This window comes from Canis aureus, chromosome 23, assembly GCF_053574225.1.
Source record: "Canis aureus isolate CA01 chromosome 23, VMU_Caureus_v.1.0, whole genome shotgun sequence".
Lineage (NCBI taxonomy): Eukaryota > Metazoa > Chordata > Mammalia > Carnivora > Canidae > Canis > Canis aureus.
In genome coordinates, this window is record NC_135633.1 from 50,858,158 (window position 1) to 50,882,711 (window position 24,554).

Here is a 24,554-nt window from a genome sequence, read left to right on the forward strand (position 1 = left end):
TTATAAACCCAAGAAATGTGCTTAAAAGATCATAAGTGATTATTAGCTTAAAAAGAACCTGTTTTCTTCAACTTAAACTAATAAAATTCAACTTTTAAAGTATTAAATTATGAAATGCTTCTGGAAAGATTTTCTTTAGAACTTGATGAGCTTTAAATACTCACCCGTATTGATTATTACTAATATTTGAAGGTGGAGTGTAGCCATAAAACTCGTTTTGAGTGTTTCTTGGGCAAAATTTCCAAACCAGAGACAATATCATTACTAACTACAACTGAACTCTTCAAAAAGAGACCTTTGATTTTACTAAATTCTAGGAAATGATTACCTTCTCATTTGCTGAATCAAAAGAGAATCTATGACTTATTATAAACCCTCATTATAACCCACTTAAATGTGGTTATATAAATCAGGAAGTCCTCTATTAAAGTGGAACATTTTTAAATGCCTAAATTGTTTATACAAATAACATTTTCTTTTGAACTCTGTAGAGGAAGCATATTTTACTTCTTAATGGCTCTCAGTTGGACAATTGAATTATTGTTTTCCATTTTTTTTAACCACGTTATTTTTGCACCCACACAGAAACCACCCACAATTAAGGATTGAAACAGCTGGGAAAGTTGCATATTTCAGGTGGAGTTTCTATCATTAAAAATCATGCCACTTGAGAGAGAGGTTTTTTATCATGTTAGCTCTTTGTTTTAAATAATGTAATTTGATTTATTTGAAATCAAATGGCTTAGATTTTTATATTTCAGGCTCTGAAAAACAACCTGAAACTTATGTCACAAATCACATATCTAAAAGAAAAAAAAAGTTGTGTTAATTTACTGATCTACATTAATCCCCAGAAACTCCTTTTTTTCCTTAGTGATCTGCTAAACAAAAAGTAGTTTAGTATGTTTCATAGAGACTTTTTTTTTAATCAATTCCAGCAAACTGTACACTGTTGGAGGTTATAGAGTTTTACTCACATTTCTGTTCCTGGATGGTACTAGTATTTAAGTGCTTTATTTGTAGCAGAGGCTTAGTATTTGTTAATGTGGATAGTCCTCCTGTAGGCCCTAGCAAACCTTTATAGAAATGAATCATTCTAGAGTACATAAATAGAATATATTAAATAAAATATATATGTATTTGGATATTTCTAGCGTGATTCTTTTCAATATAGTAATAAACCAAATTTTATACAAACACACCTAACTTTTCCTTGGACTTGGGAATCATTTAGAACCAATTTCTTAGTATTTCTAAATATTTCAAACCAGAGCTGAAGATTTTTGTATTCTTTAATTTCTTTAGTGTTTAATTGACTGTTAAGTTACATTGTGCCAATCCCTGGGGACCTGGTGGTAAAGCGAATTAATAGCTCTTGTCCTCTTGGAATGCTCTGACTTAGAGGCTAAGATGATAGCAAATATTCTTTTTAGGACAACATAACTTAAGGAAGGCTGATTTCAAGGCGAGAGTGGATAGAGAGGGAAAACTCTTTAGTCTATGGTTAGTGACTTTGAATAGCTCAAATCTCAACAAAATGACTAGACACTGAAATAAATACTGTAGCTCTATATGATTTGGGATGCAGGAATATGTTGTTTAACCTCATTACTCACCAATTCTGTATTTATAAATATGCCTACTCTACAATAGTTTGGTATCCCTGAAGTCAACACTCCTGGCACTTTTGTGTTTATGCATTGAGGCAGAAGAGTTGAGATTCCTGTCTTGAGAATCTGCTGTGTAAAGTGAGGTGCCATAAGGCAGCCATGGCTATTCAATGACTAGCAGGGTTGTTTTTTGCTCTTCTATAAGGGCAATAATCCAAATTGTGTTGAATAAAATTTACTGAGTAAAATTTAAAGATCTAATTGGCTTTACTCAGTGATTCATGAATCAGGCAGCATCACATCTAGTGGATAGAAACAGGAGCTTTGAAGAGCTATACAAGGCAAGAGATCTTTAGACCAAAGTGAACAAGAACAAGGAAATTATACTGAGAGTTTGCTGAGTGGCTAAAGCAGGGTTACTTTCCTGATGGAGCTAAGGAAGGTTTTGGGTTTGGGTTAGGTAACCTGCTGAGCAAGCAGGCAGTGATTGGTTGACTTAGGCCTTCTTCTGGGAAAGTAAGTACAGAAACTTTGCTGATGTGGGGTTTAGCATGCGTGACTCCATTGGGCCTAACCTGGTTACTTTAACAAGTAAAAGGACCAGAAATTAGAGTGCTTTGGTACCTTTCTTCCCCTCTTTTTAACCTGCCTCTGCCTATATTTCCTGCCAGTAAAACTCATTTATTCTATAAGTACCCAAGTGCCAACTAGGTGGAAGGCACCATCAATGGCTTAAGTGATTTGTATTTTCATTGGGTGACCAACATTAAACAACCAGCCACAGTTAAACTACAATTGTGTTGAATGCTATAAGAGCAAAGTATATTATGCTGAGAGATCATACATACTGGAGATAAACCAGGCTTAATTGGGTGGCTGAGGAAGTGATGTTTAAATTAGTCATGGAGAAATAGTAGGTGAAAGGGGAGTAGGGAGCAGATTGCAGATCTAGGGAAGGGATGAGTAAAGGCTTTGGGGAGCAAAGGAGGCATCCAATGGGAAAAATGGCATGTGTCAAAGTTGTGGGCAGGTAAACAAGACTTAATAAACCATTTAGGGGATGTGGAATTTTACCTAAAGTAATAAGCATTGGATGTTAATCAGAGAAATGATATATTTGCATTTTAGAAAGGTTACTGCCTTGTGGAAGATTTAAGAAAGCTGCTCCAGATGAGCTTTTTTTAAAATGTTTTACTTGGCTGTATCTCTGGGCTTGTGACCAGGAGAAAATGGGGAATGGTAGCTCGACTTTAATAATGTGACTTATGGATATGATACCTACGCTTTTTCTAATACACTTGCATTGACCCACAGAACCATAGTTAGAGTGCATCTCTTTTATTTTCCGTATGAATAGAATGGTCTTAGTAAAATTGGAATCATGGTTGGCTTGTAATTGTAAGCCATGACCTGCTCATGAAGACTTTTTTTTTCATATTTTTTTGTGTAATAACAGAAATATGTTTTATTACCTGTTGGTAAACATCAGGTACCATAAAGGTATGTGGTGGACTGTGTGGTGTGTAGTTTACAGTTTTGTTAGTAATTTCCTAGTTTACTTACTGGACTTTGTCTGCTCATGTTGGATATAGTCTGTTTTGAAAACAGCTTTAAAGTTGTTTTAGTGTGGAGTAGTTTATGTCTTTCTGTCCAGAAGCTGCATTTCTTTAGTACTAGGATGACTCTCACACCATTTCATGTACATGTGGAGATGGGAGGGTGGGAAGTTGTACAGCCTATTGTTTTTAAATCTTTTTTTGTTTTAATTTTTTTTAATTTATTTATGATAGTCACACAGAGAGAGAGAGAGAGAGGCAGAGACACAGGCAGAGGGAGAAGCAGGCTCCATGCACCGGGAGCCCGATGTGGGATTCGATCCCGGGTCTCCAGGATCGCGCCCTGGGCCAAAGGCAGGCGCCAAACCGCTGCGCCACCCAGGGATCCCTGTACAGCCTATTGTTATTGTTTGTTTGAATTATCAGAAAGTGTTACTTCTGACTTAGAAAGGTTAGTTTTTTAGAATCCCGAGTTTAGTATCTTAGAATAGAAAGAGACCTTGGAGAACACAGAAGCTAACTGTATCATTTTGCTTTAGAAACAGGTGGAATGATTTGTTCAAGTTGCACCAGTATTAGAATCCTGATTGCCTGACTCCTAGGTCAGGAACTTTGACTCTTGAATTTATTTGTTCATTCATTCATGCATCTATTCATTCAAAAAAGCATTTTCAAGCACCTGTGATTTGTCAGACTGTTTGAGTGCTAAACACACATCTTTGTGCAAAGCAGAAAAATAATCCCCACTGTCATGGGGATTTTTCAGAGGAGTTAGGTGCTAAGATGTATCAGTTTATTGTAGAACTTAGACTGATAAGTGCTATAGGGATTTAATAAAAAGGATTATTTAAAAAATAAAAATAAAAAGGATTATTTAAAATTTTTCTTAAGGAATTTTAATTTTTTTCAGGGATTGGTAACTGTACATTTATTCATTTCTTTTTTTATTATTTTTTTTAATTTTTGTTTATTTATGATAGTCACACACAGAGAGAGAGAGAGAGAGAGAGGCAGAGACACAGGCAGGGGGAGAAGCAGGCTCCATGCACCGGGAGCCCGACGTGGGATTCGATCCCGGGTCTCCAGGATCGCGCCCTGGGCCAAAGGCAGGTGCTAAACCGCTGCACCACCCAGGGATCCCTTATTCATTTCTTAGCAAAGCATGTACTTAGCTGTGTTGCCTTCTTGGTTCCCAGTGATAACTCAAATGACATTTTATAAAACAGAAAATCAAATAAGGGACTTAATACATAGAAGTGCAGCAAAACATCAAAATGATAATGCTAAAAGTGACATTTGAATTCAATGTAAATGGAGTTTTTCTAAAAGAAATCACTGACCATGGGAATATAGATACTGCCACTATTCCAGAGACTAGATATACAGGCTCAGGAATTTAATGAAGATTAAATTAACATAGATGAGGAAAGTGATCATGTCAAAAAATATGGAGATGTCTTAGAAGAAGTAATGCCGTAGAAAAATTCACATTAACAGAACTCTCAATATTCCACACATTGAAAATGCAAAGGATGAGGTGTTGGAAGCTGATCCAAACTTATAAATGAGCATAATGATTTGCTGAAAAATGGCCCCCCCATCATAAGTTATAAGAAAGAATTAGAAGGTAAACAATGATCAAAGTCCCTCCATAACTTTTATAAAGAAATACAATGTTTTATATTTCAATGTTTCTAATATTTTAAATTACAGTGAGATAAAATATATTAATTTTGCTGTTTTAAAAATTTGCTACATATTTATAATTGATCATGGAGAATTTTTAATTTTTTTAACAATCCTTTGAAAGGTTATAGGACTATTATAAATTTCCCCACTGAAATATCAGAGAGGGTGACAGAACATGAGAGACTCCTAACTCTGGGAAACGAACAAGGGGTAGTGGAAGGGGAGGTGGATGGGGCAATGGGGTGACTGGGTGACGGGCACTGAGGGAGGCACTTGATGAGGACTGGGTGTTATACTTTATGTTGGCAAATCGAACTCCAATAAAAAAATATACAAAAAAAAAATTCCCTACTGATTGCTAAGTTTGCTTTGCATGGTTTCAGCTTGCAGCCATTTTTATCATCCTGCGCTGTTGTGCAGTATGCATTGCCTATTCAACACAAACTTTATTTTATTTTTTTAAATTTAAATTCATGTATTATTGATTTCAAGGTAGAGTTCAGTGATTCATTAGTTTTATATAACACCCAGTGCTCATAACATCATGTGCCCTCCTTCATGCCCATCACCCAGGTACCCCATCCCCCAGACCCCCTCCACTCCAGCAACCCTCAGTTTGTTTCCTATGATTAAAAGCCTCTTATGGTTTGTCTCCCTCTCTGATTTCATCTTGTTTTATTTTTCCCTCCCTTCCCCTATGCTCCTCTGTTTTGTTTTTAAGTTCTGCATATGAGTGAAATCATATAATTGTCTTTCTCTGATTAACTTATTTCGCGTAAGTAATTTTAATGCAGAGGCACGTAATTTTAAGATAATGGTATTACTGCAAACTGCTTATAAAATGAACCTGTTTTATCTTCCTTTCTCTGCGTAATCAATCAAATTTACATGACCATGAAAACACTAACCCACTGCCAGATTTCAAACCTTGATGTCAAAGTCATATAATACTACTGAGGCTTGCTAAGCACTAATTTTTTTTTTTTTTTCTGGAGCATTTAGAATGTAAAAGCATTTTTTCCAGTGCATCCTTCTGCTCTAGACTGTTAGACTTCTTTCCTTGCTTGGGCATCTTTAGTCTGTGTACTTGAACATTCATTGTCTTGATATATACAATCTTGAAGAAAATGAAGGTGTAACGTCCTTTTAGCTGGAATACAAGGATTGAGAGCCAGAGAATATCTTAGAGGGTTTTTGCTGTATAGTCTACAGTTTCATTTGCATGTTCTCAAGAGACACATAAAGCCTTTGATAGAAGTTGCCCTTTAGGAGGTTTATTCTGGCATCTGTATATGTGATAAATTATAGCATGAAAGTATTTGCCAGAGTGAGTCTGAGTCAAAGATTGCCTTCCTCAGCAAATCTCTTATGGACCAAGAGAGAACATTTATAATAATAAATACAGTTTTTATTATTTATTATACATAATAAAAGTACAGTTTCAGTATTGACATAAAATGTTTGTACTAGAAAAGCAATAGTTCTAAGGACTGTGTTTGAGATAAGTGAGTTAGGAGGCAAGATATGAACACCCAGAGATTACTGGAAAGCTCATTGGCAAAAGGCAAGAACAAACATATGAGTACTGAAGAGAGACTTGGTGGCTGTGGGAGGAAAAAGAATATAGAGGGAGAAGTTAGAAAGCAAGAAAAGAGTTGGATAGGGACACCTAGGTGTCTCAGTGGTTGAGCATCTGCCTTTGGCCCAGGTCGTGATCTTAGGGCCCGGGGATCGAGTCCCACATCGGGCTCCCCTTAGGGAGCCTGCTTCGCACTCTGCCTGTCTCTGCCTCTGTCTCATGAATAAATAAATAAAACAATAAAAAAAAAAGAGTTGGATAATAGGCTTAAAAGAAGAAGAAGAAGAAAGTTTGCCCTATGTACTAATCTAGGAATATGTGGCTGGACAAAAAGGCTAATTCTGAGTAATTTCTCTGACATAAATAGTTGCTGAATCATGACTCACAGTGCTGTGGAGAGAAGAGCTTTCAGGTCATGCTTCATTTTTTGTACTCAAAGATAATATCTTATATCCTCTACAATCACAGATTCTTGGTGTCTGATACTAGTCTGTGGAAAATCACTACTCTCAACAATAGATTGGTGTTTATACTGAGGAGGGGCTCAATTGGAGAAGGTACTAATAAAACAGGGAAAAAGTCTATTTTAGAGTTTGTGCTTTTTGGATCATCATATCTCTGATGCCTAGCATGTTCCCAGTGGAGCCATTAAAGCTGTAGAAGACCCATGTTTATAGGGAAACCTGGTCATTTATTGCCACATTGTCCTTCACAGTCTGCAAAAAGGTTTTGGTTTATGCAAAACAAACAAGTGTGTAACCTTAGAATGAGAGATGACATTCATGGGCCAAGTGTTCCAGAGATGAAAATAAAATCAACTTTTCAAATTCAAATCACAAAATATGACTTAGTTCATATGGAGAGACTTTGGATTCTCTAGAATTTCCTATCAGTAATGAATATCTGTGCAAAGAAGCTTATGGGCAATTTAGTACATGGAAACATGAATAAAATCTTCCTGTGGCCTTATAAATAGAAGAAGGTAAAAGTAAAAGGTTTATGATATGATCACTATAATGCTAAGGAGAATGTGTTGAGTTCTTTAAGGATAGTAAAAACAAAACTGCTGTGAGAGCAGCAAAGGTGGAGAAAAGGCATCAGAAGATGCTTGAATAGAGAGGTTTTTTGAGTTGGGTCCTAGTGGGTTAGGTCAAGGAAAGGCATGGAAATGGGAAACTACAGGAATGTCTAGGAGTTCAAAGTGCTAAGTTAGAGATTAGAAATAGTAGCATTTCAGGCTATGAGACTTGTAAAGTACCTATGGTCACATACTGGAGGTACCACATTGCTTGCGATGTGGACTTTATCCAATCAATGACCTTAAATGGGTAAATAGGGGCATAATCCAAGGTGCTCTTTAGGAATTTTATTCTGACTGTTAATACATACGATAAATTAGTCTTAGAAGCTGGGAAACTAGTAATTAAACTGCGTAATATCACAGCCGAGATGCAGTGGTATCTTCTGTGGTTATGGAAGAAGGGTAGAGGAGACAGATGAGCTGTACTTGGTGACTGGGTACCTGGAAGGGAGGACTGGGGTTGATCTATCACTTGAGTTACTAGCAGAATGATGTTATGAGCCCATTACGTGTGGCAGAGTACCTGAGTGTAGAGTGGAATTATGGGTCAAGGTTTTTTTTTGTTTTTTTAAGATTCTATTTATCCCTTCATGAGAGGCACAGAGAGAGAGAGAGAGAGAGGCAGAGGCAGAGGCAGAGGGAGAAGCAGGCTCCATGCAGGGAGCCCATCGTGGGACTCGATCCCGGGTCTCCAGGATCACGCCCTGGGCTGAAGGCGGCGCTAAACCTCTGAGCCACCGGGGCTGCCCATGAATCAAGTTCTAATGTGTGTTAAGTTCTGAGATGCAGATAGACTCTCTATCAGAAATTCCTGGGAGGTAACTGGATTTCTCAATTCCATGACCATGCTTAGAGTAGTGGGAAAGTACATACAGTTCATGTGATTCATGTGGGTTCAAAGTTTCACTCTGGAAATTGTTAGCTGTGCGATCTTGCATGTTATTTAGCGTCTATATTCCAGTTTCATTATGTGAAGAATGCAATGGTGAGATAAGATTTGGGTGTTTTACTGTGACCATCTTGTGGAGTATTGAGGATTAAAGAACTGTGTTCAGTGCTGGTGCAACTGTCAAATAAATCTCCTCCTCCTTCCCTAACTCTTCCTACTTCACAAGGATAGGAGTACATGGGAGTTACTTCATAAACTTGGGAGGAGGAGAAAGAGCTGTGTGGAGAGAAGAGTGATGACGGAAATGACAGAAACCTAGCTAGAGATGGGGAAGGGGGAAGTTTGAAGCTTCATGGGGAGTTGTTAGCTTCTAGGAGAAAGGGGGCCACTTTTCTGAGACAGGCAAGTTGAAGAGAATGAATACGTACAGTGTTAATCAGAGGGTCTTGAACTTCTCTCAGAGAAGCAGGAGGTTAGACCATCTGGTACCAGTGAGTGAAGGAAAGTTGGGACTTGAGAAAGAAAATTCTTTTTAGATAGCCACTGTGGGAAATAGGATTAGGAGTAAACCAGAGTTTAATAAAGGGATTGGAAAAAGTAAAGGGGTTAGATAGCTTGAACTCTTAGTGTCCTTGTGGGTGTCTGAATGACAGCAAAGGAAGGTCACAGGAGGCTGAGAAGCTGGATGTTGGACAAGGAAGCAGATGTGGAAGTTCAGTAGGGTGGTAGCAGAGGGGTATGAATGGGGTGCCTCCATTTTTGTGGAGTGTGAAGGAGTGCTGGGAGGTGGTAAGGATTGGCAGGCTTTGGAGTAAGTGGCTGTCAGCAGCAAATTACTGATTGTTCCCTTTAGGGCAGGATCTTTGGGTCCTGATTATCTCTTGAGCACAAACAGCTTTGAGACTGTTTCCTTTTAAAGATAATAAGCCTGTTCTTTGCTATAATGTAGCTGGCATTCCCTTCCCTGCCCTGCTCCTTCCTGCTCCCTCCTCCTTGTTTGGCAATAATGGTTTGCCAGAATAGAATAGATTTGGGAATCAAACAATCAAAATTCAATACCTGCTTCTCCACTTAAGAGCTTTGAGATCATGGGGCAAGTTACTCCAGGTGATTGATCCTCTTTTTCTCATCTGGAAAATAAAGATAAAACCCACTCAGTACCTCATACCATTTTGTGAACATTCCATGAGATGGTCTGTGTGACATCTCTGCCTCTTAGTAGAGGTTGCTCCAAAGTGTGAGTGGTCTACATACTGGGGGAAAATGGTTTCTGAATTGGAGATTGTTTTGGCTTTGGGAAACAGGCCAAATGCCACTAAAATAAAACCAAACTAAAACAAGGCAACATCAGATCTCTTTTTAAAAAGCAGGGGCACCTGGGTGGCTCAGTTAGTTAAGCATCCAACTTTTGATTTCAGCTCAGGTCATTATCTCAGGGTCCTGAGATTGGGTCCCTCATCCAGCTCTACACTAAACAGGGAATCTGCTGAGACTCTCTCTACCTTCTCCCTGTCCACTTTCCCCTGCTTGCACATGCTCTCTCTCTTTCTCTCAAATAAATAAATCTTTAAAAAAAAAAAACAAGGCAAATCAGAATAGCACAGGTTTTCTAAAACATATGCTTCAAAAGAAAACAAAAATATTTGACTTACAGACTGTTATGCACAATTCTTATTATATTAACAAAATCTCAGAGTGAAAAATCTTTGGGATTCAGAAGAAATTCATTTGAAGCAATGAGATGGTGTGAAGTCTTCAAAGAAATCAGCTAGAATGAAGTTTTGAAATTGTGTGAAGTTGAAAAGCAGTCTTTGTATATTTGTATGTATTCATTTGCCAAAATTTGACCTTAAAACATATATGCCCTGCATGTGTGTGTATGTGTATACTAGGACACACAAGCTACTTTGTAGTTTGGCAGGTTCAAAGCACATATTATTACAAGGCCCTGTCTCCCGTCAGAGAGAATCTGGGAAGGAAAAACCATTAGATAGTGTAGAATTAGGTCAGCGCTTCCATTGTGACTTTGCATCTTGGAATCCTGGTTCTCCACTCCACTCTGCAGTGGTTATAGTAGCTCTCTTTTACAGGTGAAGCCCCTGGTTGATAGAAGATGTAAAGTCTTCGAGTCCCATTGTTATGCCAGGGAGGACAAGAGAAACCAGATTGAAAATCACCGTAGAACAGAAAAGAGTGAAAGATGGACAATCGCCCCCAATGGTGAATCTCAGCCCAAATGGGCACTGGCGGGCAGTGGTTATAGACTGAGGTATAGGACCCATGCAATGGCAGAAGCCGGGTTGGGAGGGAGGCATGAAGAACAGGAGTTGGGAATTTAAAAGGAGACTAGATTACTGGCTGTAACCCATATAGAGAGTCTGGGTTCTATTTAGAGGATAAACAGGAGAGTGGAGGTAGAAAGAAATGGGTGGATATAGTGGATTCCAAAGTGAGGATTTCTGTCCCTTTGTCTTATATAGTCTGGATTGGCAGCTGTGTCCTGGGTGGAACAAACAGCACAGTTGATGGTAACGGACAAGCGATGAAGCCAAGATGGGGCAGTTCTTAAACAATTCTGTGCAGAGTCCATGGTCAACTTGATAAAAGTTTAATTTTATGAGTTTTCTTTTGTAGGCTGTGCATTTCTTATTGTTCTTTAATGCTTAATTAGCAAACTGTGCTATAATATCAAATTTTTATTACTAAAATAACATCTAATATATTCTTCTAACTTGGTACATCTCATATTGCTGAAACCTAATACACCTGCATGCAGTGCTATACAAAGATGCACTGATAGGATAGGAAAGAACAGTTTGTCTCTTTATCTTTTATTTAAATTCAGTTAATTAACATATAGTGTATAATTAGTTTCAGAGGTAAAGTTAAGTGATTCATCAGTTGTGTATAACACCCAGTGCTCATTACATCATATGCCCTCCTTAATGCCTGTCATCCAGTTACTCCATCCACCCCATGACCCATCCAGCAACCCTCAATGTGTTTCTTATGATTAAGAGTCTCATATAGTTTGTCTTCCTCTTGATTTCCTCTTGTTTTATTTTTCCCTCCCTTCCCCTATGCTCCTCTGTTTTGTTTCTTAAATTCCACATATGAGTGAAATTATGTGATAATTGTCTTTCTCTGATTGACTTATTTCACTTAGGATAATACCCTCTAGTTCCATCTATGTCGTTGCAAATGGCAAGATTTCATTTTTTTTTGGAATGGCTAAAATTAACACATCAGGAAAGAAGAATTTAAATACAAGTTTATAGAGATTTTTTTCAATATTAATCTTTTTGATTTATGTTTGGAAATTAAAAAAAAACCAACCACAAAGCTAAACACCATAAGGACATTATGGGGAACTTGGTTTAGTTACCTTAAAGATAAACTAGAATTTTTATGTGTTTTCATGAGACCTTGGATTCTAAGGGGCTGTGAAATGTTACAAGAAAGATGAGTGCCTCTGAGTGTGTGCCTACAGTGACCTGCCAACATTTATCTGTAGGCCTGTGGTTTTGTTTTTGTTTTTGTTTTTGTTTTTTTCTGTTGGTTTAGGAAGCAATTTATTGGCTTTGCAACTAGGGATCCATGGTGCTTGAAGCCACAAATAGAGTAGAACAATCTTATTTGATGTTATGGCTCCCAAAAAATAACTAGTGTTTGTGGTTGCAAATAATGTCCAGGATTGCAGACAGAATCGAAAGCCCATCAGGTGAGAGTGTTAATTTTTACAAAGACACACAGTATCTAGTTGATATTGTGTGGAGAATTGGTGTCGCTTTTTTATACCTTGTTGTCTGTTTTGTAGACAGTATTGCTTTTTCAGGCATTACTAATCTGCTCCTTACTTTATGGGTTAAATTGTTCCTGAACCAAAGCTTGATGTTCAGGTACTGTGCTATCTGTGATCTTCTAAATGTTCAAAGAGTTAAAGCTTCCTTAGTGAGAGTTCCAGACATGAGCTGCTGATGTGATACCTGTTAGATCATTGCATGCTTCATAGTGTACTGCTGAGTATCATTTGGCTATGTATATTGATTCACTTTTATTTTTTTCTACGTGGCCAGATCTAGAAGCGTATGAGGAATTCATTTGCTCTGGCTCATATCCTCCGTTAAGTGTTAGCATCATACTGCTTTTCTCCTAAGAAAGACTTTGGTAGCCTACATCGTACACCCAGATAGAATAGTAAAGTGACTGTTAGAACATTATCGGGACTTTTTAAATGATTGCATTGGTTCAGTCTGGCTTTTATAGACTTTTAGAGGTTTTTATGTTTTCCTTGAGATTTAATCAAATCTAAATCCTACTGCTAACTCAGTTCTCCCCTATTCATCAGCAAATCTGAATGTCATAGGTGATTTGCTCACTTAATAAGTACAAAATGTGCTACTGACATAATTGTATGTCACTGATTTTGTGATCTGTACTTCTGCTTGGGTAAGTATTTGAGAAAAAAGACTCCTAGGAGAAATATTTAGCACATCATTATGTGATTGTGATATAAATGTTGGTTGGAGGTGGGAGAGACATGCTTTCTCAGTTTTCCTAGTTGTGAATTCTTTAAAGTTCAAGCAGATCAATTGTTTAAACATTTAATAGTATAATGCTTAGTACTCATAATATTGGAGTCATGCCAACAGTGAACAGGAAGTAATTTTCCTTTTTCTTTCTCATTTTTACTTCTAGGCACTGACCAGGTTTTCCACAGCCAAAAATGGTCAGGTGAACTTAAAATCCTGCTGAAAAGATTGAGTTAGGAAATAGATATTTTAGAGAGTTCAGGAATGTTTTATAATTTATGATATTTGTAAGTATAGGAGCCATTATCACACTTCCTTACCATGTGGACATATTTCAACTGTTGTCTTTATGAATGTTGTTACTCTTGGGACCTGTCATAAATACACCTGAATGATAAATTTCTATTGTTCCAAAAGTGTGTTTCCAATATCATGTTGTAGAGATGAAAAGGGAACCTATAGCAATATTCTTAACCTCAACAATTTGTTGGAGGGTTGACATCTGTATTTGAAACTATATTTTGAATGCTCTCTAGTAATCTCATGGTTCAGATGGATAGGAAGGGGAAAGATTATTACTGGCGAATATAGCCAGGAAAGTTTCATGCAGGTGGCAAGAATGCAGATAGCCAACATAATTTTCCACAAAGTGTTGCTTATCCTTTTCAAAATATTTTATGAAGCCTAGAATATGAGTTGGTATGTTTCTCCACATATAGTAAATAGTTTGTGGAAATTGATTATTAAACTCACTAACTCATTTATTTTTTTAATAATAAATTTATTTTTTAGTGGTGTTCAATTTGCCAACATACAGAATAACACCCAGTGCTCATCCCATCAAGTGACCCCTCAGTGCCCGTCACTCGTTCACCCCCACCCCCGCCCTCCTCCCCTTCCACCACCCCTAGTTTGTTTCCCAGAGTTAGGAGTCTTCATGTTCTGTCTCCCTTTCTGGTATTTCCTACCCATTTCTTCTCCCTTCCCTTCTATTCCCTTTCACTATTATTTATATTCCCCAAATGAATGAGACCATATAATGTTTGTCCTTCTCCGATTGACTCATTTCACTCAGCATAATACCCTCCAGTTCCATCCACGTTGAAGCAAATGGTGGGTATTTGTCGTTTCTAATGGCTGAGGAATATTCCATTGTATACATAGACCACATCTTCTTTATCCATTCATCTTTCGTTGGACACCGAGGCTCCTTCCACAGTTTCGCTATTGTGGACATTGCTGCTAGAAACATCGGGGTGCAGGTGTCCCGGCGTTTCATTGCATCTGTATCTTTGGGGTAAATCCCCAACAGTGCAATTGCTGGGTCGTAGGGCAGGTCTATTTTTAACTCTTTGAGGAACCTCCACACAGTTTTCCAGAGTGGCTGCACCAGTTCACATTCCCACCAACAGTGCAGGAGGGTTCCCTTTTCTCCGCATCCTCTCCAACATTTGTGGTTTCCTGCCTTGTGAATTTTCCCCATTCTCACTGGTGTGAGGTGGTATCTCATTGTGGTTTTGATTTGTATTTCCCTGATGGCCAGTGATGCAGAGCATTTTCTCATGTGCATGTTGGCCATGTCTATGTCTTCCTCTGTGAGATTTCTGTTCATGTCTTTTGCCCATTTCATGATTGGATTGTTTGTTTCTTTGGTGCTCAGTTTAATAAGTTCTTTCTAGATCTTGGAAACTAGCCCTTTATCTGATACGTCATTTGCAAATATCTTCTCCCATTCTGTAGGTTGTCTTTTAGTTTTGTTGACTGTACCCTTTGCTGTGCAAAAGCTTCTTATCTTGATGAAGTCCCAATAGTTCATTTTTGCTTTTGTTTCTTTTGCCTTCGTGGATGTATCTTGCAAGAAGCTGCTGTGGCCGAGTTCAAAAAGGGTGTTGCCTGTGTTCTCCTCTAGGATTTTGATGGACTCTTGTCTCACATTTAGATCTTTGATCCATTTTGAGTTTATCTTTGTGTCTGGTGCAAGAGAGTGGTCTAGTTTCATTCTTCTGCATGTGGATGTCCAATTTTCCCAGCACCATTGACTGAAGGGACTTTCTTCCAGTGGATACTCTTTCCTCCTTTATCGAATATTAGTTGACCATGAAGTTGAGGGTCCACTTCTGGGTTCTCTATTCTGTTCCATTGATCTATATGTCTGTTTTTGTGCCAGTACCACACTGTCTTGATGACCACAGCTTTGTAGTACAACCTGAAATCTGGCATTGTGAGGCCCCCAGCTATGGTTTTCTTTTTTAAAATTCCCCTGGCTATTCGAGGTTTTTCTGATTCCACACAAATCTTTTATATATATATATATTTTTTTTAATTTTATTTTATTTATGATAGTCACTCACACACACACACACACACACACACACAGAGGCAGAGACACAGGCAGAGGGAGAAGCAGGCTCCATGCCGGGAGCCCGACGTGGGACTCGATCCCGGGTCTCCAGGATCGCGCCCTGGGCCAAAGGCAGGCGCTAAACTGCTGCGCCACCCAGGGATCCCGATTCCACACAAATCTTAAAATAATTTGTTCTAACTCTCTGAAGAAAGTCCATGGTATTTTGATAGGGATTGCATTAAACATGTACATTGCCCTGGGTAACATTGACATTTTCACAATATTAATTCTGCCAATCCACGAGCATAGAATATTTTTCCATCTCCTTGTGTCTTCCTCAGTTTCTTTCAGAAGTGTTCTATAGTTTTGAGGGTATAGATCCTTTACCTCTTTGGTTAGGTTTATTCCTAGGTATCTTATGCTTTTGGGTGCAATTGTAAATGGGATTGACTCCTTAATTTCTCTTTCTTCAGTCTCATTGTTAGTGTATTAAACTCACTAATCCATTTAATGATCATCTATTGAAAGCCAGCTGTGTATTAAGTATTGTTTTGGGGATATTGTTGTCACTTAATCAAGTTCCTGTTATACCTATTAGGTACAGCAAGACCAGCTGTTAAATCTGATGTTAGTCTGGATTCCCAAAATCAGATAATGAAATGGTTATTTATGTAAATATTAACACTGATAAAATATGGAACATCACATATAATGCTTATAAAAGAAAGTATTTAGGTATTAGAATTTGCATGAAATAAAAATACTTTTAGATTTTGCTTAAGTAAATTCTTAAAAGAAATTGCTCATGCAGTCAACATTACCATGTTGGGTACTGGGGAATCATTTGGTATGTTTTGTGCTCAAAGTTTGGTGGGGAATAGACTCCCTACCTTGTTCGTCCTGGGCATCAGAGATTCTCATACTGGTTTCTTATCTCTGAGGAGTTGCTGTAGTATACAAGGCAGCTTGGATATACCTGACTTGTGTCAGAGGTTCCTTTAGATTTTGAGCATGGTCCAGGCTAGGAAGTAACTGGCTCTGCATCAGCCCTTTGTCTTAAAACCCAGCTTATACAATAATACTTTGAATTATTTTATACTTACTTTATAGGATTGTTAACTCCTGTTTTCTTTCTGTGTTATATTGTGCTTTGTAAATTATTACTTTGACATAAATAAAAACACGGGAAAGCATTAGGTATGGGTTGAAAAAGTTAATGGGTTGCTGTTACTAATTGATGAAATGATGTTCCTGGGTGTTTCCATGTAGGCCAAATGACAAACATGAATATCTTCATTTGGACTAAGAAACATATACCTTTATGAGACTGAGACTATACTATATAAAGGATATATTTAGTTTTTTGAAGTCATTTCTCTGAAAAATCAACAAAAGAAAAAGAAGAAACAAATTGTCAAACTAAGGCAGACCCAGAAAACTGCTGGAAGGAGAGTAGTTTTTGTTGTGAGGATCCAGACATGCAATTGCTTTTGCGTGTTCAAGTTTTTCTCCTCAGACATTCTCATTATAATAACTATTATTGTACTGAGTCTATAGATGTATTTATATGGGAACAGACCAGAAAACCATTCAAGTTAGGCAAGAAACAGCATCTAATTTTTAGACAAAGAGAGAACAACAATCTCAAAATGAGAACCTGAGTTTCCTTACTTAAAACCAAAATCTGACTTAAGGCAACTACATGATTTACTCTTGAAGTAGTAGTTACTTGGGGATACCTGTGGACTTCCAAGTTGTTACAGGATGATGCTCCTGGGTCTACTAGGACATTACTCTATGATACAGTGGTTGCTTTCTGGATTGACCAAGTGGAAGGTTCTAGTGTACCCCTGACAGTCTAAACCAAGCTATGAATTCATTTACTCCAAAAATACCTGTTGTCAAAAAAACAAAACAAAACAAAACAAAAACCTTGTTGTTAGGCTTCTATGTGCTAGATACTTACTTAACTCTGGGAAAGTTATTACATGAATTTAGCCTCCTAAAATTAAGGCCAGTAGGAAAATAAAGCATTTATAGTATGTTTTATTTTTCATTATTTAAAAAAGGTAAATATTTTTATTAGGCTTAATAAAAACTAACAACCTCACATCTTACAAGTCCTTACCACTTAACTACTCACAAAGACCCCTTTGAACTTTTAACCATTTCTTGTATTTCTTTCAAGACCATAATTATCTTGCTAAGACTTGATTTCCCCCCCAGTTTTATTTATTTATTTTTAAAGATTTTATTTATTTATTCATGAGAGACACAGAGAGAGAGAAGCGGAGACAACAGGCAGAGGGAGAAGCAGGTTCCATGCAAGGAGCCCGATGTGGGACTTGATCTCCGGTCTCCAGGTCACACCCTGGGCAGAAGGCAGTGCTAAACCCCTGAGCCACCCAGGCTGCCCTCCCCCCAGTTTTAGATACCCTCTTTTCAACTGTTTTGTTTATATCATAGTGACTTTGTACATATTACAACTGAGTTATTTCTTTTATTTTGATGGTGTTACTTAAATAACCCCGTTTCCCAGGAGTTAATAATTGCCTTTGAATTTTCTTTTAAAAGAGTATAAATTCCCTTTCATTACATTCAGATACCTCAGGATATTGATCAGTTCAATTTTTTTTTCTCTGGAGACATTTCCTGGAGCCTGTAACCTATGGCTCCAGGCTAGATAAAATTCTCTCTGAACATTTTGAACAACAGTTGTCATCGAATATCTCTCTATTGGAGTAAGAATTTCATTTGCTTCTATCCTATATTGGATCTCCTACTTCTAGATCCCATCTCCTTTTTTCTTGGCTTATTCCCGTGTTTTGTGAGAATGCCTTATCCAATAACTTTCCATAAAAGAAACATATGAGGGTAGTTGGTTTTTTTTTTTTTTTTTTTGCCTGTTTGTTTTGTTTTTAATTAAAAAGCTTGGGGGTGTTGAGTTTGAAATCTGGGGTTATAGTGCTTCTTATACAGACTTTCAGCTTACTATCAACTTTTTTTCACTTCTTATTTTCTCAGCTTCAGGAGTACCTGTTGTCTCCAATTCCTGTAGCCCAAACTGATTGGCCTCTTGGTTTCTTTCTCTGTAGGCATGTCAACATAATGTCTTCTGTCATTCAAAAGTTCATTCATTTTTTTTTTTTTCAGGCTTGCCAGTAGAGCTCTTTAGTGGCAATAGACAGTTGCCAGGATGGTAGAATGCTTTATCCAAAGTACAAAAATAGAGTATCCTATTATATGCTCCTGATAAAAATCTTTATATGTTTGTAAAATGTTTTTCTGTTCAACTTAACTGTTGTCACAACTGTGTTGTATTGTAGCACTGATACTATTATTTTAATGGGAATTAATATCTCATTTTTCTAAATTAAAAAACATTCTATTTACTCTAAGACCATTAATGTGTTTATCAGATTAATCTTAGTCTCCTAGGTAACCCTTGATTTCTCTTGGCAGCTGTGAATAAAATCCAACATGAAGTAATCATAGGGATAGCATTTTAAACCAGGTTAGTTAGTGTAAGCCTAGTAATTTTAAAAAGAGTGGAGGGAAAAACCATAGATTGTGATTTTAAATTCTCTAATAGAAAACATTCTTTTTCTTAGTAAGTTCTGTTATAAGACTCTTGATTTATTTTCCTCACTTACTTTCTTTTATTGTAGGATTTATTCCAGACTTATTAGACTTCTGGTCTTACAGAATGTTTTCAATATTGGTATGGGTGAAAGAAATGGGAGGGAGCCTAAAGAATAAAGACTTAGATGTGAAAGTTCAAAGCCTAAATAGAAATAATTTTTGTATTCATGTTTGTTTTGTTTTATAATCAAAACATTCTAACTTTAGTTATAGTAATTATAAGATATAGATATTGATGTGGATGAATTATGGTTTTACAACTGCCATTTGGGACTAGGCATGTTTAAAGAATATGCTATCGTAACTTCATGTTTGTTTATTGATTTATTCTCCCAGCGTCTCTGAGTATTCAATATTTTATTTGATACTTTTCCCAAGCCGGAGAGATTTGAGTTCAGATAGCTTTAGAAAGCTAAAGCTTTCTGAACTTGTAATGAGCACCAAAGGTTGTATGTAAGTGTTGAATCATTAAATTGTTCACCTGAAACTAATAATGCACTGCATGTTAATTGGAATTTAAATAAAAACTTAAAAAAAATAAAGCAGTGTGTCTCAACTTTAATATACAAATGGATTACCTGAAGATCTTATTAAAGTGCAGATTCTAAGGTGAGGCCTGAATCTACATTTCTAACAAACTCCCCAAATACTAATGCTAAGAGTCCTTCTGACCACGACCCAAGTACTACCTTGATATTAGAGTAACACAGAATATATAATCTGTCTTAAATATCTATAGCTGTTGAGCTTCTAGAAAGAAGTCAGCGGGAGATGTTGCATTACTCAGCTACTAAGTATACCAGAATAGTATTGGATTTATTGCTTCTTAGAGATTTAATATATTCATTATTTGTAGTATTCTGTTTAGAATGTGCAATTTCAATAATAAACTTTTATTTATTAATTTAAGTTTTAGACATTACATGCATAACTGTATTTCCCTTGTGTCTTTGAAGAAAACTTTTATCTGCAGTGCACAAATATCTGTTATCTATAGTTATTAGTCATTGAGATCCTATTGTGTATACTGTTCTATGCTTATAGAAACCTCAAACCACAAAATATATACATATTTATAACTAGCTTCATTGTATTTATTCCTGTGCAATTAGTTATTAGCAATGAAAGGAGGTTAATGCTTTTTTTTTTTAATCTTCTAAATAGCTCAGTCACTAAAAGAATTTGCAAGATTACTCATTGCAGTAGAAGAAGAAAGGAGGAGACTGGTAAGTCCTTTCCCCATTTTTTTTTAAGAATAAAGCTTTCTTTGAACATACTAGAAGAAAGATGAGACCTTCTGAATTAGACTGATCTATACCAGACCTTATAATCTGAAACGTGTACTAAATGTTACAGAAGATATTTCTGAGTATGATTATCAGTTACTGCTAATGAGATACACTATTTCTCTTTATCTCATTTGTTCATCAGATGTAAATCATCTTCACTTTGCTTTCCATTTCTTTCAAAGATACTGAATTTTTAATTTACTCTAATTGAGTAAACTTCTAAAAAGCTTCAGTGTTATAATAAAGATACATTTTAAGTATTATTATCTTTTTATTGAAGTTTGATTTGCCAACATATAGTATAACACCTAGTGCATCCTATCAAGTGCCCTCCTTATTGCCCATCACCCAGACCTTCTAAGTATTAAAGACAATTCATGGAAGGAGCAAATAATTTTGCCAGCATGTTGGCAGGAGACTGGCTTTCTTTCTTTCTTTCTTTTCTTTCTTTCTTTCTTTCTTTCTTTCTTTCTTTCTTTCTTTCTTTCTTCTCTTTCTTTCTTTCTTTCTTCTTTCTCTCTTTCTTCTTTCTTTCTTTCTTTCTTTCTTTCTTTCTTTCTTTCTTTCTTTCTTCTTTTCTTTCTTTCTTTCTTTCTTTCTTTCTTTCTTTCTTTCTTTCTTCCTTCCTTTCCTTTCCTTTCCTTTCCTTTCCTTTCCTTTCCTTTCCTTTCCTTTCCTTTCCTTTCCTTTCCTTTCCTTTCCTTTCCTTTCCTTTCCTTTCCTTTCCTTTCCTTTCCTTTCCTTTCCTTTCCTTTCCTTTCCTTTCCTTTCCTTTCCTTTTTTTTCTTTTTCCTTAAGTGTTAAGGAAACTTTCTTCAAAAGGTATATTTCAGTTGGGTTTTAAGGGCTGAGAGAATTTTGCTTGGTTTGGAAGAATGGGGAAAGCGTTGTAGGTTGATGTATTAATTTATGTGACAGGGCAGCCCCGGTGGCGCAGCGGTTTAGCGCCGCCTGCAGCCCGGGGTGTGATCCTGGAGACCTAGGATCGAGTCCCACATCGGGCTTCCTGCATGGAGCCTGCTTCTCCCTCTGCCTGTGTCTCTGCCTCTATCACGCTCTCTCTGAATGAATAAATAAATAAATCTTTAAAAAAAAAATTTATGTGACAGCATCAGAGCATAGTTGTTCATAATACATTTATTCATTTACCAATATAATTTGTACCCATTTTGTTTAAGTATCTTTGAAGGCCCCTGTGACCCTGGCTTTCCATTTGTATATGGGAAAAATAGTGGTACATATCCAGTAGGATTGTTATAAAGCATTTGTAGCGGTTAGATACATATAAGCCATTGTGGGAGACTGACCCATTCTGGGGAAGTCACAGAAAGCTTTTTTAATGGAGGTAAATTTGATTGGAGTCTTAAGACTGAAAAGTACACTTTCAAGTACTTTATGCATAATCCTCACTCCAGTTCTATGAACTATGCAATAGAAGTCCAAGTTTGATGGGGAGATGTAAGTAGAAGGTGTCTTATGGCCCAGAGAGGAGCTGGTAATGAGAATGGGAAAAAGTGGTTAGGAAGATGTGAAAATAAAGTTGTTGATGGTGTGGAGGCCAGAGGAATGTATAATCAGGTTGAGTGAGGTGGTTTTTCAAATCCTATGCAAGTAGTTCAGGAGAATGATAGGCCAACTAGCATGGGCTATAATTTTAGAAAATGTATTTAAAGAATATGGGAAAGTATGTTGTAGTTTACAAGAGTAAAAAGAGCTAAAGAAATGTTCCTATAGCATTGAAGAAACCTGTTAGATAGCAGGGGAAAGGCCCTTCCTCTGAGATGGGAGGGAAGAAAGAGCATCAGGTGAAATGTGGAACTTTGGGTAGTAAGTTGTTTGGACAGGGGGCAATAGTGTCAGGAAGACGTGCTCATCTGCTGTAAGAGGAGTTCATAGAAATAGTTTAGAAAGCCAAGAAGGAGCACTTATATAAGAGCACTTATATAATCTCTCTTATATAAGAGAAAAGGGACTATGGGTTCATGATAATGAGCCATTAAGGTGAACATCATAAATATGTCAAGGGAAGACTAATTACCATGCTTTCCTGGATTTTTCAAGCAGTACCCAGAGCCATGGACTGAGCAGTAAAAAGAGCTGAGAGGCCAGATTTTGTGCAAAGATGTGCTGAAGAATTTTTCTTTTAAAAATTAGTATTTCATTTAGGAGGCAGAATATTTTAAGTGTACTAAGAGTATAAAGGAGTTCTGTAATTGATAGTCATTTAATTATGTTTTTTTTCAGTGATAAGTCCTGATTTATTATATATTATTTGGAGTTGACCAAAATATAAGTATGTTAGAACAGCGACTACATAGACACCTAACAGTTTAATCAAATTCTCTTGTTCCCAGTGATTTACCATACTTAGTAAGATGAATACATCATATAGATAACCTAAAAGTTGTTTGCAGAAAAAAAAAAAAAAGCCCAAAGAAATATTGTTTTTTGAAGAAATGGTATCTCTTTATAGCTTCTTACTAACTTGAAATATTGAGTTAAAAAATTCCGGGGATCCCTGGGCGGCTCAGTGGTTTAGCGCCTGCCTTTGGCCCAGGGCATGATCCTAGAGTCCTGGGATCGAATCCCACGTCGGGCTCCCTGCATGGAGACTGCTTCTCCCTCTGCCTGTGTCTCTGCCTCTCTCTCTCTCTCTCTCTCTCTCTCTCCGTCTCAAATAAATAAAATCTTAAAAAAAAATTCCACTATTGCCAACTAAAAATGCATAGTTTTAATGTGACAACAAAGTGACTCAGAGATAGTAATAGGAAATATCCATTTCAGAAACTTTTGAGGGTATGTTTATCCTCTCACTTCTTGCTGGAAAAAACATCTTCCAGGATGCAGTTTTTCAAGATGTTGACTGACATCTACCTCAAATATAAGAAGTAATTTAGTAGTCCTTTATGATGGCCTTAGTATAATACTGATTACTTACAGTGAGGATATTGGTATTGATGAGTAGCATGGGCTCTTTTTTTATTTTAAGTGCATCTTTATTTGAAATGTTAGAATTTTTCCTCATAGAATACAGCACTTAAATGATTAGAGATGCCCTAGGTCAGATGTTCTGTTATAAAGACTCAGTCTGTCCCCAGTGCAAGGAGGGGCATCTGAGCCATACAAGTTTTAGTTTCTAGACCGTTAGAGGAACTGCTCTGTACTTTGCATCAACAGTAACTTAGCTGTGCACACACTACCATTTTAGTCCAGGGTATTCAAAATTAATTTGAATAAATACTAACATACAAAGAGAACATCCTAGGGAGCCATGGAATCCTCATTTGAGGCCTTCCAAAAGAGATCGTGGTAACCTCTTTTTTGTTATTTGTATTGAAACACTGAATTTGACTCTTCAGGCCTTTGGATTTGACATTCCCTCTCTCTGAGACCCTGGAACCACATCTTTCCTTCTCAATACTCACCCTCTCGTTCCTTGTTCTCTTTCCCCACTGGCTTTCTTTCTACTCCCCTAAATGTGTTGCTACAAGCTACTTTTGGACTTAAACCTTTGCACTTGTCCTTTCTCTGCCTTGTCCTGATCCATATCCTCTCAAGACTGGTTCCATCTTGTCATTCAGACTTGAGCTCATATACTCCACTGGGGGTCTGCATTTTCCATATAGCCTAAATTAGTGCCCTTTAATCCTTGTGTATTGTGACAGAAATACCTGCTGTCATGCAGCTTGCATTCTACTGGGCAAACATTAAACAAATGATTTCTGTTGGTGTTGAGTGCTAAAAAGAAAAATAATGCAGCTGGTAGAGGATCCTGACACTTACTGAGGTGAAGGAAGAGATAGGGAAAAATAGTTATGATTTTGAATCTATTTAGGTGCCTCTTGGCTATCTAAGTCACCTTGTCTAGGGAGCAGCTGGATATATGAATCTGGAGTTCAGGGGAACACGTACATTTTGTAGTTGCTGACACGTACAGGGGATTTAAAGCTATGGGAATGTATGAGATTATCCAGTCTTTGAGTGTGTAGACAGACGAGAAGAGGTGGGAGGATTGAGTCCTGGGGTGCCTTGAGTCCAGACTTTGGTCAGATGAGATAGAATCAACAAGGAGATTTAGATAAATAGGAGAACCAGGAGAAAGCTTTTGGACTGCTTGCTCAAAGCCTCATATTTTCACTTGGCTATACTGAGATGTAGGATGATATTGAAGGGAAAGGTATAGCATGTAGACCCAGAGACTGCAGGGTTCTTCAGATCGGAGGGTCCAGATCTGACCTGTCCTATACTGCTCCTCTCTCCCTTCCCCTGCCTCTTGACACATGTGGACTGTGTGTATAGCAGTATAGACATTTTTTTCTTAGTTGTATCTTTGTCACCAATTG

The 24,554-nt window shown here is 37.2% G+C and overlaps 1 protein-coding gene across 8 annotated transcripts in view; it reads left to right on the forward strand.

The window, feature by feature from the left end:
- The window catches only part of ARHGAP42 (Rho GTPase activating protein 42), a 287,300-nt gene that overhangs the window by 71,905 nt on the left and 190,841 nt on the right, over window positions 1-24,554 (forward strand). For all 8 annotated transcript variants that reach the window (XM_077867592.1, XM_077867593.1, XM_077867594.1 and 5 more), the window contains exon 3: window positions 20,087-20,148. In XM_077867592.1, coding sequence (XP_077723718.1) covers window positions 20,087-20,148 — 62 coding nt within the window. The remainder of the gene's footprint in view (window positions 1-20,086; window positions 20,149-24,554) is intronic.